The 12,874-nt window shown below is 42.3% G+C and overlaps 1 protein-coding gene across 3 annotated transcripts in view; it reads left to right on the top strand.

Moving 5' to 3' along the window:
- Positions 1 to 6,687, top strand: part of LOC135378240 (guanine nucleotide-binding protein G(s) subunit alpha) — a 28,132-nt gene extending 21,445 nt beyond the window's left edge. For all 3 annotated transcript variants that reach the window (XM_064611202.1, XM_064611201.1, XM_064611203.1), the window contains 2 exons: positions 2,441 to 2,508; positions 5,858 to 6,687. In XM_064611202.1, coding sequence (XP_064467272.1) covers positions 2,441 to 2,508; positions 5,858 to 6,004 — 215 coding nt within the window. In that variant the 3' untranslated portion in view covers positions 6,005 to 6,687. The remainder of the gene's footprint in view (positions 1 to 2,440; positions 2,509 to 5,857) is intronic.
- The last annotated feature ends 6,187 nt before the right edge of the window (positions 6,688 to 12,874 follow it).

Raw genomic sequence — 12,874 nt, 5'->3', positions numbered from 1 at the left:
TTGCCTGCTCAGATTTGCCCTATCCACGTTTACGCTAATGATAGAAAATTTTCACTTTATCGTATGCAACATTCCCAGTCATCAGTTAGCTTCCAGATTTCTAATTAAAAGTTTTGAAGGATGCAACAATCGTGCAAATACGGTTGCTTGTGTTATTAATCCCTCAACCCATTTAGGCTTTTGCTGTATTAGTGTTTACTTGCAGATACCGGGTGTTTCACGAAGGTCCCCTGGCTGAATAATCCGTGAACAGGTGGCGCCATCGAAGAACTTTTTGGTAAAGATCCTTGGGACATTGGCCACGAACTGAGTAGTGAGCGGCTCATTTGCATACACTCACTAGTTAAATAAACATCCTAACTTTTGAAGTTTACTTCGGACACTTACGAAACCTCTGACTGTTTTACGTATTGGGACCTTTTTCGGTTTACATATTTCTTGCGCGGAACAGTGCACCAATGCGGTCTTTGGATCAGCTTATCCAGCTGTCCATTTTGTGTTCATCCGCCTGGTGCACGCACGGCGGAGACAGAAGATTAGGAACAGCCGCAAGAGACTCTTTGGTATTCCTTCTCAAAGCGACAGGTAAACAGCGCTGGCGGTTCTGTCGTTCCTTAGGTGAGATAGCGTGCTCTTATCATGGATGATGACGAATGCACCGCGAGCGCTGTGTACTAGTGAAGTAGAGCAGGAGAAGGAACACCAAAACGTCTCCTGCAGTCTTGCGGCTGTTCCTTATCTTCCGTCACCCTCGTGTGCCAACTAGGCGGATGAACACGAAATTGACAGCCAGATAGGTGATCCAAAGAGCGCATTGGTGCACTGCTCCGCGCAAGAAGTATGTGAACCGAAATTACTATTTAAAAAAATCACTGTGTCGTAGTTTTTTGTTTTTTCTGAAGGTTCTGATACGTAACACAGTGGTTCCAGAAGCGTGCGAAGTAGAATTTAAAAGTTAGGATGTTCATTTAATTAGTGAGCGTATGCAAATGAGCCGCTCACTACTCAGTTCATGGTTGATGTCCCAAGGATCTTTACCAAAAAGAGATTTCTTCGGTGGCGCCACCTGTTTATGAATTATTCAGCCGGGGGACCTTCGTGAAACCTTCGGACCTTCTGTATAAGTGGAGATGATGCAGCTGACACATTTACTTTGCATGACTTACCATAGTCAGAAAATTAAAGTGTGTTTTTTGTTAGCTTTTCAAATAAAACTGTTCAGCAATATTAACATAGAATGTAGTGTGCAGTGCAAAATCTACTATAGAGGTATTTGATGTGCCTCAGGAGCTGCCACTGCTTTCTTGAGAATTGTATTTTGGATAGTTTCTGCCAGCTATGGAAGTATGTTTACCACATTTTTTCTTTTGCCTGCTTGCATGTATTTGTTGGTGAGTCGTATTGTGTCTGATGTAACACGACCAGTTTAATTTTCTTTTGTGTTATGCAGAAACGTTCCTAATTGTTATACTAGTACCTGATATTTTGTGATACTCTAATCATGATGAGAGCACTGTGCTTATCTGTGTTGAGAGCTGTGAACGGCACAAACCTTGTTATGTAAGCTTAAAGCGCTATTCCAGTTCTTGCTGTACCAACTTTGGTTATTTTGCGCATTAAGGCTTCTTTGTATCGAAGGCAAAGAATAGTTGCAAATGCATCATTCTGTGACATGGTCACACATGGGCAGAAATAGCAGAACACATGAAATGTACGTTGCCTAACCTGTCTTCTCTCCTGTTCTAAATACTGGCGTTGAGGCAGGTCGTTTCACTTCTAGTGAGTTTATGTCTGTTGAGTAATTCTTAAAAAAGAAAAAGAAAAAATTATGTACCTAGTAAACACGGAAAAAATGCACCATAATTTCATGTTTGTGACCCACTGTTCAAAGTTAAATTTAGTGTTGTGTAATCTCAGCAAATGTGCAATACAATTCGCAGGAGTATACCGCCGATAACCTATCTATCAGCATTTTATGTGGGTTTATTGTCACAAAGCATAGCTGTTGGCTGAGATGCCACCGTAAAAGGACACAATACACTTTCAGAAGGACTTAACTCTCAGTCTTGCAGTGGAATTTTTGAGCCATATTATGTTCTGTCTTGGATTTCTCAATTTTTTTACACATCCTTGAGTTTCGAAGCACCTCGAGTGATTGTTGCATCCCTGCAAGCTTGCAAAACGTCAGTTGTCTGCGCGACATCTGTTAAAGATGCGCTGCTTCATTGACACAGCTGCTTTGGCTGCTGCTCTGTGCTGCACGTACTATGCCACAGCACCAGAAAAATGTGTGGCCTGTGGGGTGAATGAGTTATGTATATGACCCAAGTAAGAGAAATACCTTTGAAGAAATGTGTCTCTCATGGCATGCGGTGCTCTCATCATGATGGGTAATTGAAGGTTTGGACCGACCTGATGGTGTATTCTTGTTTTCCTCTAGCCGTCATAGAGACAGGAGAGGATCCAGAAGTCATACGAGCAAAGTACTTCATCAGAGACGAATTTCTGGTTAGTTTTCAATTTTGCGCAGTTTCATTGTATGTGCATGCATGACATAGCATCACTTGCACTGTTGAAAACAGGTGTGCCTATAAGATGCAGGATACAAAGGACATGCATCTGCTCATAAATTCTCCAGTAGTTAAAGCTTATATAGCTTTGATTGTAGTGGTCTCTATCACTTTGCCTAATCCATTTGACAATGGTAAGGGTGAAAGTTCTCAAGCAAGGTTTGGGAGTGTTCTTTGAAAGGGATAAATTTTGGTTGCATTTTGATATCATCATCATCTCTAAAAAAGGGGGGATTGGGATAAGTACAAAGAAATTCAACTCCCTCAGGAAAGCCCTGAAGTGCAAAAATTATTGAAGTCCGAGACAAAATTCTAGAGTAGGAAAAAAAAAACAGCAGGTCCTAAATTGCTAGCATTTATGCATCCATGACATTGGAACTCTTAGCTTTCAAATGCAGGAACAGCAATAAAAATGTGAAAGAAAAGGTTTGCTAAGCTTCCTAAGCAAATGTTCCTGCAGTGTTGCTAGCATTTCTTTCCCACACACTAACAAGTTAACATGCTATTTACTGCATGCAAGGAATGGAAACAGAGCAAAGAAAACAAGAACATTCATTGAACACTTGTTTAACAAGTCATTTTAAGCTGCATATGGTAGTGAGAGATAGAAATTATGAGATGTGATACATTGCTCATGTAGAGTAGGTATATTGGCGCAGACGATTGGTATAGAAACGCAAATGGTATAATTTTTCAAGGGACGTCTGTATTCTGTAATGTCCAAATGCTGTGTCAGTCTTGCAAATGGGTGCAGTAGCGATGAATAAAACTGCACAAGCGCAGAAAGTTGGGCTAGTTGGTGAGACAACATACTGCAGATGTTGGGACGCGGAAGACAGGGACTGAAGGAAGCACACAAACACAAGCGTCACTCGCAACTAATATGTATTGCAGGCAAAAGAATGCTTTTAAAACACAACCGGTAGGCGACATGTGCCGGGTTATAAGCCTCAAACCGTGCTGATAGACGCACGGCAGCCAGTAGATAGTAAGGACGTAATTAGGTACTTAGGAAGGCAAGTTCTTTATCAGAAAGTGTTAGAGATGGTTGACTGACACACTTGCCTTCCCCTGCCAAAAGTAATAGAATAGTAGTAATAGTAATAGTAAGTAATAGAAGCGCATCACATACTTTTGGCAGGGGAAGGCAAGTGTGTCAGTCAACCATCTCTAACACTTTCTGATAAAGAACTTGCCTTCCTAAGTACCTAATTACGTCCTTACTATCTACTGGCTGCCTTGCGTCTATCAGCACGGTTTGAGGCTTATAACCCGGCACGTGTCGCCTACCGGTTGTGTTTTAAAAGCATTCTTTTGCCTGCAATACATATTAGTTGCGAGTGACGCTTGTGTTTGTGTGCTTCCTTCAGTCCCTGTCTTCCGCGTCCCAACATCTGCAGAATAAAACTGCTTCATGCAGTACATATGGGGTCTGGCTTTTTCGGGTTAAATGCCTTTCCCAGATTCGGGGGAGGGGGAATCGGATGCTGTTGAAACAATGTGGTGTTATCGGGTTATTTTTTCTGTCTGCCCAGCAAACAGCCTGTAGTTTAAAGGGGCACATATTGGCCAAACATGCATTCCTCGCGAATTATTGTCACAAACACTGTTAGTGTTACATTATATGTGCTTCGCATAATTTATTGCTGCACTCAAATAATATTTTCACCAGATATGTACACAGATTACTACTAAATCATGTACGTCATACATGATGCAACGTAAGACGTGATTGGAATTCAGGGACAAATCAGGTTTAACCCAAATTTGTCCGAATCTGATTTGAGAGGGAGTAATCGTGCGGAATCGAGTTTAACCCCAAAAAAGTCAGACGCTATAAATGATGCACGTGATATGTGGTTAGAATTCGGGGAGAAATCTGGAGAAAACTGATTTGGGAGGGCGTAATTGGGGAAGAATAGGGATTAACCCGAATAAGTCAGACCCTAAGTACATACAATCCTTATTTCTTGACAAAGCAATTTTCAGTAACCTTATTGGCAACAGTGGTGTGGCGGTTTGGAACTGTTCTTAGATACTGTATACATGTAAGCTTGTGCATGCAGAGACAGAATGCACGTAAACAAATCCCAGTGTTTGGCCATGAACTCCAGCACAATTTCGTATTGTTCATGTCTGCTTTCAAACCAAATTGTTTTCTATCTGTTTCTCTTCTTCAGCAATTGGCTGAGAGCACCCGCGTGTCATCCATAGACATCTCAGATGTGCATCATGCGCATGAGCATGGCATGTAGCACCTGGATGGATGAAGCCAGGCTAAATGATAATCAACAAAGCAAATGCACGGTCCTCAGAAGCGACAAGGAGATACAGAGAGTATTACCTGTCGCTCATGAGAACCGTTGTAGCACCCTACCAGTGCTCGTCTCTCGATACTGTCGGAAGCACTCGTCGTTTGCTTGGGATAGGGCTTCAGATGAGACTGTAGGAAGGGCAGTTGACAGAAACGCAAAATGGTATCTATGATAGCAAAACCATAGCAAAAGATGAGGGACAAGGAGGGAAATACACACACAATGTCTCAAGAGATTAATGTCATTGAGACTTGCTGTGTGTATGTCCCTCCTTGTCCCTTGTTCTGCTATCATGGATACAGGATACTTATCATCAGCTCACTTGCTACCTAACCAACCTTTCACAAAATGGTGCCCTTCTCTCTCGCAGGATCCTTAGTTGCAATGCAGTGAAGCACAGCTTATTTAGTGACTGCTGGAAGCATCTTTTTTGTATTCTAGATGTGACATAATAGTGAACATAATAGCACAAGATAACAATTTGTTTTCCTTCAAAAATTATTAATGATCACTTTTAAGTTGACAAGTCTTGAGTGCTTTTTGGGGACTCACTCATCCTCCTCAGGCTTTTGAAGAACTGTTTAGTTTTGGGTGGATTACAGACTTTTCCTGTAAACTGTTCTTACTGAATGGCTACAAAATGCATGCAGCTATTGACAGATATAGCAACAATTTTTTTTTTGCAATTTGACCGGGGCCTGCATGCACGAATGCTGAGGAAATTCCTCAGTGCTGTCGTCTAGCTTAGGCAGCCTCAGGCTTAGCTCAACACATGAGCAGCGTTCAGGACTGTAGCGCATGCTCGTACCGCAACTGAAGCTACTGGGGACACCACTGAGGAACCTCAGATCACCTTTCAGGTGGTGTTCCTTTTCAAAGCTGACTCCATTAAGAATTGAAGGGTTCTTAAACCACCCATTGCCTCCAGTACTATCAGCATGTCAAAATATATGTAATTTTCTTTGCTTGCAGCGCATCAGTACGGCAAGTGGTGATGGCAAGCATTACTGCTACCCTCACTTCACCTGTGCCGTGGACACAGAAAACATCCGCCGCGTTTTCAACGACTGCCGAGACATCATTCAGAGGATGCACCTGCGCCAGTATGAGCTGTTGTGATGTGCGCCTTACCCCTCCCCTCCTCCACACCATCTCTTTTCCCTCTTCCATGTGCATGGTTCATGTTTGCTTTTCCTTCCCCTTTATTTAAAGATGAGGATCCCAGAGAGTTTGCAAAGATTGTGTCTTTTGGAGAGAGTCTGCCTTCTCTCCCTCCCTTGCTTTTCTCATTCTGGTAGGCCTCTAACCAGCCCTAGTCCCTCACCTTCTGTCCGTCCTCAATGGGGAAAAGAAATGAAAGAAGCCTGCTTCTTGTGACTTTTTCTTTGCTTTCATGGAGGTTGCCTCATTTTAGTTCTCTATGTTGGAACATCGTCACAGTGGACATATGTGTGCTGCCATCATGCACTGGCACCAGAGTCTTTTGAGGAACCTTCCTGTTGCAAACAAAAAAGGAAACTATCTCGCCCTCTCTCTTTCTCTCTTTTTTGTCCTCTACATGTATTTTTTTTTTCCTACCTTTCCTTCACTGAGCCCAGGCAAAGAGCAAGAACGGCAATACTACTTGCGTCTGCTGCTGTGGGAGCCACTCCTAAGTGTGTGCATGCGTGTGTCGTGGAACTCGCTTATGCATATCTAGTTTTCTTCCACTGTGGATTTTGGTTGTCTCATCTGATTTACTTTTTTATATTGTCTGCTCATTGCGATAGCGAGGAAAAAAAAAATAAAATTTCTATCCACGAGCTGGATTAGTAGTTGTGAGATAGAACAACGAGCGGCACCGAGTTTGCTGCAGCATTTTGCAACATTGTGTTCATTTGTGGGATAAGCTATACACTAGGTGGCTCTGTATGTAACTGTTGTGGCAGGTTTTGTGCTTGGTTTGCCACTCTATCCTTGAAGCTGCTACATTTGCAAAAACTTTCTAAGTCAAGCTCAAAGCCACAGACGTCGTATTGGAGGTTTCTACTCTCCTGTACGCTTCCATAACCTCGGTGCAGCCTGTCTAGCAAAAGCTTCACGGAGTTGAGACTGTTGCTGACTGCAGTCTGGCATGCCATAGTGGCACACCTTTCTAGCAACATTGGAAGCATGTGTGGATGCACTCTGTTCATTTGCGAGGTCAGCTATAATTGGCCAAGTAACCGCGTGGCTTGCAACTTTGTCAGTAGGTAGCAGTGCAATTGGAAGTGTGTGTATGCGTGCGTGCGCGTGTGTGTGTGCATGTGCACCATATGTATGTATAATGCTGCCTCCAAGTCTGAATTTAAAGTGGTGTTTAAAACCAAGAGGGAAGGGCAACAAAGTGAGAGGGGTATGAGAACTGTGACACAAAAACATTTTTCTCTTTTTCTTTCATACTTAAAAGTTGTTCGGCCCCTTAATTTGTTGGGCTTCTCTTTTGTTGGCTCAGCGTGCGATACTCCTGCAACATCGAGGGAAGGGAGAGCATATGTTTAGTTTTAACATTAATACATACACACATATAGATATATATATATATATGGATACAGACAAAAAACAAGCTGAAGCCCTATTACTGCATGTGAAGCGCGTCATACCCCTGCACTGCACTGACGAGTCGCAAAAATTACAAAACAGCTGTCCACAGCTGGGATAGTGGCACGCTCGATGAATAAACATAGATATGTATAGATATACATAAAGTGTGGAAAGACCAGTTCGAATGCCACAAACTGAAATTGAAGTTTGGTTGTAAGTTTAGTTGTAAGTTTGCAGGGAGACAAAATATTTGTTATTTAAGAGAAGGAATCAAAGTGGAAGTGGAGCAGCCATTACATAATGTCAGGGGACACACAAAGTTCAACACTTTATGTATCAGCTTTATGTACACTTTATGTGTCAGCGGTACAGTTATTATGTAACTTGTACCGCTCTTTGTGTACTTCAGCATTGTGTAAAAATCACTCCCGTTCAAATCCACATAATAATTGGCAATCTGCAACAGCTCTACCCAACTCTCCTGTTTTGGTCCCTTTACATACAGGGTATCGCATCCATCTACAAACAGATTTTTAGAAAATAGCTTGTACTTTTTTGTATGATGCGACAACCACATATTTTCTGGTTAATGGGAGCATCCAATGGGCATACTAACATTCATTTAGCTAATTGGGTTTTTATTACTTGTGAGGGTTTTTCTTTATTTTAGTTGTACATTAATGTCAGATGTCACGATAGAATTTCAGCATTTTGTGACTATGGATCCTGTGCCAAAAATATCGCCCTATTTTTAAAGGACATTTTGTTGAAAATTGTTCTGTTATTAAATGACTTTTTGGTCTTCATTGAGAATCATTCATTAGCTCGTTCATCATTCATTTTGTGGTCCGGTAAAAAGAAATACTAACTTGGGCTTAACCCTTCGCGGTCAGGAATGATGTTTTATGACGAATGTTCCAGTCTATTGAGAAAATGCGTGACTGAAACAGAAGAAGCATTGTAGGTATCAGAGAGCTGGTGATAAGGAGCCAATCAAAGAGTGCGGGAACGGCATGTCAGGAGTCGGCCATCACTTAAGTAAGAGGGCAGTTCGGGTAGTCGTGACATGTGACAAAGGGTTGAAGCCTCTGCTGGTGTCTGTGAGGGAGTCGTCATTTCTTGGGTTTTGTTGTGTAATTTTGCAGTGCGAGACAGCCGGATTATGGTAAGAGTGCTTAGTTGATTAAATGAAGGCAGCTAGCTAGATGATTGTTCCTAGGCTCATAGGGTGCACCTCAAAGCTGTTAGTTGCTGCAGTGCACTAATTTGGCTACCGTTGTGCTATTTTAGAAAAATCTGTTTCAATTTTGGTAAAGCACTACATGTCTATACATATGCATGCAGTGTGATCCAGAAGATTGAAGCGCTCTGCAAGGAATTCAGGAACTGCTCTGAGAAACATTTTCACTGTCTGGTGATATGGTAATAATATGAGTTATGACAATTAACTTTAGCTTTTTCAATAATTGATGTTAACAGAAACGTCCAAGTGGCAGTCTCAATATCTGATTATGCTCCAAACTTGTCTTGAAATGTAAAAGTCTTGTACACAGTGCAAACAACTCATACACCACCTAGAAAAAAAAGGGAGAGATCAAGGAACTGGTAGAGATAAAGGCTGTTTCAACACACTTGCTGCCGCTGCCGTACCATATAAGGTGCTCACTGATTGCTTGCAGTCAGATGTGCTGCTCCAAATGCATGACGCGTGCTTGCGGAAGTCTAAAAGTAATACAATGAAATTGAACCACCTATTCAAATGACATGTGCTGACCATCATCAACAGGCTTCTGTTTAGAGATTTTCATCTAAATTAATAGATTAAAACAATACTTATGACATCTCAGTTAGTAATTAGCTGAAATCACAAAACACTTTTTCAGTTCCTGGCATTTGAAATGAGCTACAGCAATATTCTGATTTTTGGCATAGCATCTTCCTCATTTTGGATCATGTATGTATCTATATATACATACACATATCTAAAACTAAATTGTTGTTTTAGACTAATGTTCGGAGTGACACAAGCAGTGGCGGATCCAGGAGAGGGGGGGGGGGCAATCCCCCCCCCCCCCCAAAAAAAAACAAAAACAAAACGACAGTTTATACATTGGATTTCCCTCTCCCCACTACGTGCTCAGACAAAGAAACCGCCCCCCAAAACCGAGGGTCTGGATCCGCCCCTGGATATACAAGAGAGGGAGAGAGTACAAAAAAGAGCTTATTTGAGAGACTGGGTCAGTATTTTGGCTCAGATCTTTAGTTTTTGTGTGAATGAGTTTGGTGTGTGCAAATGCTTTTTGTGCATGTTTTGAGCATTGGTAAGTTATTTTGCTGCCTCACTGCTTGGTTTTTTCTTTCTTTTTTTTTTCACCTCCACAGCAGCCCTTTTCTTTCTTTTTGCTTTTTTTCTTGTGCAGTTATGACCTTTTTTTTTCTGTTGCATTTTGTTTTGTTATTATTATTGTACATAGTCCAGGCAATATGTGCTGCTTAATTTTTTGTTTTGCTGTTGGATGTGTGGTGTTCTCTCCCTGATTTCTGAAAGCTTCGGGATTTATGTGGAGTAAAAACAGACATGAAGTTTGCATTTCAGAAACATAACCAGTTGCTTAGAAAGGGCCATCATTGCTGCAGTAATGTGCAGAGAATGTCTGGAGATGTTAGCATTTATGGCAGTATAGTAAAATTTGTGTTCTACGTAAAAAGTGATCTGTTAACATAAGCCTGTGTTTGTTCTTACAGCGCTTTTGTTTTGAAGATGTTAGACAGTGGGCATTGGTGGTCACTACGTCACTGAGAAAAATGCCTGTACAGATTTTGTACACTTTTCTTTTCTTTTTTGTTCTTGACATTCTGCATGGATTATTTTGCTACATAGGAAACTTTACGGAACATAAGCAGAAGTCCCAGATCACGCATCTAAAATTATGATTGTACTCTTTATTTATACAGGCAGACACTTAACCTAGAGCAGATATTTGTTGCGAAGAAGAAAAAAAAAGTTTTTGTCTCCGTGCATTACATAGAAAAGCTTATTTTATGAACCTTGTATTATGTAAGAGGTGCTAGGTAACTGCAGAAAACTGTGTTTTACTTCCCGGCAATTTTTTTGAAAGGGGGCAAATGGTTATGAAAGTGTGTACATGTGAAATCATAGATTTAACTGCTTTTTTTTTGGCAGCTGTGAATCTATACCACAGTACCGAGAAATACAGATTACCACCTGACCAGCGACTCTTACCAGGAGTCACTGTCGGTGTATCCTGTCGCATATTTTGATCCTTATGCAACATCTACTGAAATGTGTTCAAGACATTGTCTAGTGCAGGTTCCTGCATATTACTAAATGTGTTGACCAATGTCCTATAGCGATTGTTTGGAGGGACGACAAGCTTGTGTGTACTGGATGATCAGGCATGGGCCATGTGTCAAGCTGCACTATGGCCCGGTTTTCATGGACCTCTCCACTACCATAATCTAATACCTGCATGATGTTCTGTGGTGGACTCTAGACTTTTGAATGAGCCACACAAGGAAGAGTTGTTGACTGTACGTTCCTCAAATGCCCTTATGGAAAACCATGCCCTAGCTGGTCTCACGGATGAAGAACACTTTTTTTTCTCTCTCTCTGGCGAGGAGTTTCCGCGCACACGCAGCTGGTGATTGTATAGTGTACATAAAAAAGGGAGAGAGAGAGAGACGATGTACACACGCACATGGAGGATATGTAGGCAAGGCATTTTGTTGGCTTTCCTCCCCTCCTCTTCCTCCCTCTACACCTTTCCCTTCTCCTTTTGTATCGGAGTGCAGAGGACTGACCGCCGATGCTTCATTTCGTACCTCTCTGTTCTCCGTAATCTGTACAGGTCCAGGATAACAAAAAAAAAAAGAGAAAAAGAACGCAAAAAAAAAAGGTGTTGTTCCGTACCCAAGTAGGCTCAACTGTTGGTTTTTGTATTAAGACATTGTGTTTGTTGTGTAATGTTGCGCACTGTCTGTTTTTACCTGAAGATAAACCTGAACACAGATCGAAAGTGTGTCCGTGTGTGTCTTTTCAGTGGCAAGCTGCATTGTACACAGATGCCTGCCTTTTGATTGGCACACATATTCATATCAAAAAGTTTTGGGTACGAAGAACGGAATATGCAGTAGAGCAGTGCTTCCCAAACTGGGGGTCGCGACCCCCAGGGAGGTCCCGACAGGTTCAGCTGGGGGTCGCGAAGTGCCTCAGGAACTTGAAAAAGGAACAACAACAGTTTCTGCAGAAGTCACTTCTTGAATTTTGGGCAGGGTTGGCAAGAAGGTACACCCTGTTGAGTACTAGAGCCATGAGGATCTTCCTTCCCTTTGCCACAACATGCTTATGCGATCTTGGCTTACTGTGGTGGCGTCGATGAAAATAAGGTACAGGACACAACTAAACATCAAACCGGCACAGAGTTGCTGTGCCCCAACTCCACCCTCGTTCTGACAAGCTGGCTTCACAGGCAAGCAACAAACAACAAAGAAGTTCACTTTAGCCATTAGGAACAGTCATTCCTGTTGCTATGTGCTTTTGTGCTCTCACTCTTTTTGCGATGGTTTCTACTCTGGCCCAGCTGACCTTTCCTATTTATTTTAATAAACTTGCATTACCCCCCCAAGCTGTTTCACTGTCACATAAGTGTTAAATAGCAGCATTAGGTTTGTGTGGTACGGTTCATGCACTGAAATCTAAAAGCTTGTCACGATGCGAACAGACTACTGCGTGGGGGGGGAGCGATATATTATATTGTTGAGGGGCTGCCAGAGTTTGGGAAGCACTGCAATAGAGGGTTCTGTCAAAGTGGCACCATTCTCTTCCTTCAATCGTCCCCCAACAAATTTAAATTTGTGGCATTTCAGCTTATATCACACATGGCAGTTTTGCCTATTAGTCAGCACATTATGATTGTCATTTACTACCAGGGACAGCGAGAGAAATTACGGGACCTGGGGACGGGTCATGCCCAGATCCCCTCCTCACATCTTGATAATATAAGTATTACTTCTTTACGACGGGCCTTGGGACGTGCAGGCCCCTAAGATGGCCCGGGTGCCATCCCTGGCAACCCCCTCTCGCAGGCTCTGTTTGCTACCAGGAAGGTTGGATAGGTATGAGGGGTAATGGCAGTGTAAATGGAATGTAATCTGTGTCATTCATGCATGTACTGACTTCTATGGAGGTGTAATCAGTGATTTATTCAGACCTCCCTACACCTCAACAGGGGGACTTTCATTATTTTAGCTTTATACACAGGTCTGCAATGATTCATCCAACCAAAAACAGACCCCCCACCACCACTCTCTCTCCTCGTGGTTGCGATTCTGCATATACCACGGGGCAATTGTCCACCGCCTCTCCTTGGACCAGCAGGAAAGGGGGGGGGGGGGGGGGCGATGTGC

Source organism: Ornithodoros turicata, chromosome 1 (assembly GCF_037126465.1).
Source record: "Ornithodoros turicata isolate Travis chromosome 1, ASM3712646v1, whole genome shotgun sequence".
Lineage (NCBI taxonomy): Eukaryota > Metazoa > Arthropoda > Arachnida > Ixodida > Argasidae > Ornithodoros > Ornithodoros turicata.
This window is presented reverse-complemented; position numbering and strand designations above follow the sequence as displayed.